At 38.1% G+C, this 4,001-nt stretch overlaps 1 protein-coding gene across 1 annotated transcript; it reads left to right on the plus strand.

Moving 5' to 3' along the window:
* Positions 1-244: 244 nt before the first annotated feature.
* LOC147735046 (olfactory receptor 5AP2-like) lies at positions 245-2,167 on the plus strand. Its single transcript, XM_086952573.1, has 2 exons — positions 245-263; positions 1,206-2,167. The coding sequence occupies exons 1-2, from the start codon at positions 245-247 to the stop codon at positions 2,165-2,167; spliced, it is 981 nt and encodes a 326-aa protein (XP_086808699.1).
* The last annotated feature ends 1,834 nt before the right edge of the window (positions 2,168-4,001 follow it).

Raw genomic sequence — 4,001 nt, forward strand, 5'->3', positions numbered from 1 at the left:
GCCATTTGCAATTATTTTGCAATAACTTCACAGTGCAGACAAGTACACAGTGTCATCAGCTATGCTACGCATACTACGTGTACTACGTGAAGTTCAAAGTCTATTATGTGTAGTGCTGCTACGCAAACTAGGCCCATGCTTACTTTTATTAATCCATGGGTCAGGCAAACTGGTCGATGGCAAGCACATGCAATGTGAACATATTTAGGTGGTAAGCTGCAAAGCAATGTACTCAGTTTCTTCTATGGTCCAATTACCTAAATGTTCCAACTTTAGCGGCATGCAAGCTTGGAGTCCTAACTTTACTACTCCTAAATGCCTTATGTGAATACCGAAAGTCGTAAAGTTACAATTTTGTCTCAACTTAGTAGCAGTAAAGTTTGGAATCCTAACTTTACAAGTACTAAATTACTTTTGTGAATACCGAAAGTCGTAAAGTTAGGATTTTGTCTCAGATTACTTTGGTGAATCTGGCCTATTGTGTTTGCAGCTTTATTATAAGTGGTACCTATCACTGTTGACAAAACACTTTCCAACATCATCTAAATAGACTAGGCTACAACTCTGAATCCGATTGATATTCCCTGTGTAAGTAGCAGGTTTGACTGACAGCTAGAGTGTAGAGGAAAGCTAACTTAAAACTATTGCTTGGTGGACCCCTACTATTTTATTATTTTCTCAAAGAGTAAGGTTAGAAGCGCAAAAAATAGGGAAAAAACGTCAGCCCCAAAGAGAGTGGGGGTCCTACATACACCAGTAGTTAGGAAAAGAGTAGAATGGTGATTCCCTTTGGGAAAGTGTAGAGCAGCAACACAGACATTTAGTAAGATATCCAGGAATACGCAGGAGAAGAGAATAGAATAGCCCTGAAAGAATCCGATCACACCAGGAAATGGGTAGGCCTTAACTGCAGACAAAACAATGTATCATTCATCTCACCTGAGATCGAGCATATTTGCAGTTAATGTAATATGAAGATGTATTGCTTACTTGATGCTTTGATTTAAGGTAATGTACAGTGATTTAAATTAAAAAGTTACCTATCGATATCAATAAGCACTGTAACAGCATGTTTATCTTCAGCCCGTATGGCAGTGCCTACTGCAATTAAAGAGTGACATAATATACATGATTACCATTACTCTTTACTGTTTATCTTATGTGATTTTTTTTTCAGGCCCTAAGGCAGTGATAAGAACTTGCAGCTATGAGACATAAAAATGATAGCATTGTGACTGAATTCATACTTGAAGGATTCACCCCAGACAAAGACCTCCAAGTCCTCATTTTCATAATCTTTATCTTAATATATGCCTTAACCTTGCTGGGCAATGTAAGCATATTGATAATCATTTGCATGGCTCCCCGTCTTCATACACCTATGTACTTCTTTCTCGGCTCCCTGGCTGTTTTGGATTTTGGATTCTCTTCAACTTCATCCCCCAAGATGCTTGTTGACATGCTTGCTGAGAGGAAAGTCATCTCATTTTCTGGCTGCTTAATACAACTCTTTTTCTATGCAGGCTTTGGCAGCACTGAATTCTTCTTGTTGGCCATGATGGCATATGACCGTTATGTGGCTATATGTAACCCTTTGCTTTACACCCTTACAATGACGAAGAGTATCACTTTCTATTTGGTAGCTGTATCATATTTTGGTGGTTTTCTGAACTCTCTGATTCATGCAGGTTGCTTTTTACAGTTATCTTTTTGTGGCCCTGATGTAATTGACCATTTCATGTGCGATTATCCTGTGCTTCTGAAGCTCTCTTGCTCTGATTTTACCCTCAATGAACTGTTGCGTATTGTGTGTGCCTCTTTTGTGATGCTGATATCCCTCCTTATTGTTGTTATCTCATATGGCTATATTCTTGATGCTGTTTTGAGGATCCGTACATCTGCAGGAAGACAACGGGCCTTCTCAACCTGTACCTCACACTTTATCTGTGTCTTTCTTTTCTATGGGACAATTCTCTTCATGGAAGTTCGACCCAACTCCAGCACTTCACATGAGCAGGACAAAGTGGTAGCAGTGTTCTCAACAGTTCTAATCCCTGTTCTGAACCCATTGATCTACAGCCTAAGGAATCAAGATATGAAAGAAGCATTCAAAAAGATATTGAAGCCATGCCATGTTCTTTCAATAATGGATACCTCCATGACTTGAAAATAAGGCGGTCCAATACTTGGAGCAACTGAGCTAATAGACACTAATACACACTTTTATTGCTACAACGCAAAGGTCAAATGTATGTTTTGTAAAACAGTACTGTAAAACTGACATGAGAATAACACTATTTCCAGCCACACAAATTGCATGCAGCAATAACTTCACACAGGGTACAATGAAGGCCACACGACCTCTTCACTGAGATGTACCTTGCTGTATGAATATAACCCTTTAGATCTTTCTTTAGTTAAATATCATTAGTTAAAACAAATACACAAGGCAAAATGTGTGACAGAAACTATGAGTGCAGATGAGCCGAGTTTTATATGCTTTTATATGTGTAAAACATTGAAATGATGCTTTTGGAATAACAGTTTTCCTAATTCTGTTGTGATAATGTGACAAGAAGTGGTGTTTCCTTTTGGATCATTGCATATAATAAGTAACATGTTGGGTGAATGTTGAGCAAGGCTCTTGTCAAGCTAAAATACATCATTTATTGGTGATGATGTTTTTGGAATTAAATAACAGTATTTGATGATACAATTGTTCTTGAGTGCTGGTACCTACGGAAGCAGGATTTGTTACATATGTCATCTGGCACCAGTTTATTTTCTGCAAAAGCAGGATTGGTGACAAATCCCCCTCCTGAGGCTAAGCCAGGGTCTGGCTGGAAGTTTGGTATACCAGCAGGGGGAAGGTTAGGCACAGATTCTGGCTGGAAGCAAGGTAATGGACACCCCCCTTCTCTATACAGCTTAAGACCATGTGTAGCATTGGTGGTTGGCCATGATTTGTCGCAACTTTGAATATGATAGAAAAAAAAACAGAAATTCACAAAAAAATAAAGGTTAAAGTGACATCATAATCAATGTCCCTAAAAATCCAGGGGCATATTATCAAGAAAGGTCGTTACATTATCGCTGCTTTTATCAGCAGGAAACTGCCGATAAAACGGCGATAATGGCCTTGATAATATGCTCTATGCAATTCCAATTGATGCCCATGTTAGATGTCTTCACATCTAACATGGGCTTCGATTGGAATCCATAGATCATATTATCAAGCACATTATCGCCGCTTTATCGGCAGTTTCCTGCCGATAAAAGCGGCGATAATGTATCGACCTTTCTTGATAATATGCCCCCTAGTGTTGAAACAACACTAAAATTCAACAGTTATAGTTTAGTGAATGAACTATAACTTGCAGTCACATCAAGTGCTGCTCAATACTTCAAATACTATATCACTCATAACATTTTGAAAAAAATATTTGAAGGCATCTCAAAAAACATCATTGATAACATCATTGATGACATCTCAAATTAATATTACAATAAGTCCAAACGTCAATTTAAAAAATGATAGTTGTTAGTACAGGATCTATAGTGATGTACAGCATAAAGTTGGTGTCTGTACACATATGAGTGCATAAAATGTAATAGCATGATCCCTGGAGTCAAGTGTGGATATTCATGTTGCAAGTTACATGGTGCGATGTTTACTAACAAGTAAAGTTGGGGGTGTAAGTAGTAAAGGCTCAGTGCATTGGACGTGGGTTACAGAGGAATGTTTCAAGTAGGTTATGACTGAACAGCAAAGCCTTTTACAAACAATTTATGGGAAAAGCCTGTGAGATTTTGCTGACCATGGATTAGCAATCAGTTGATGTCTGGGTGTCTATGTTAAATAGTTGTAACACAGTGCTGATGGCAAATTCTATGTAACAAGGAGGTTTTTAAGGTGTAAATGTTAATTTCCAAAGCGTCACTGATGGTATTGAGATTGTATACAGATTATAGAATAATGTGGAATGTAAATGTGAGACACT

This window comes from Lissotriton vulgaris, chromosome 1_2, assembly GCF_964263255.1.
Source record: "Lissotriton vulgaris chromosome 1_2, aLisVul1.2, whole genome shotgun sequence".
NCBI lineage: Eukaryota > Metazoa > Chordata > Amphibia > Caudata > Salamandridae > Lissotriton > Lissotriton vulgaris.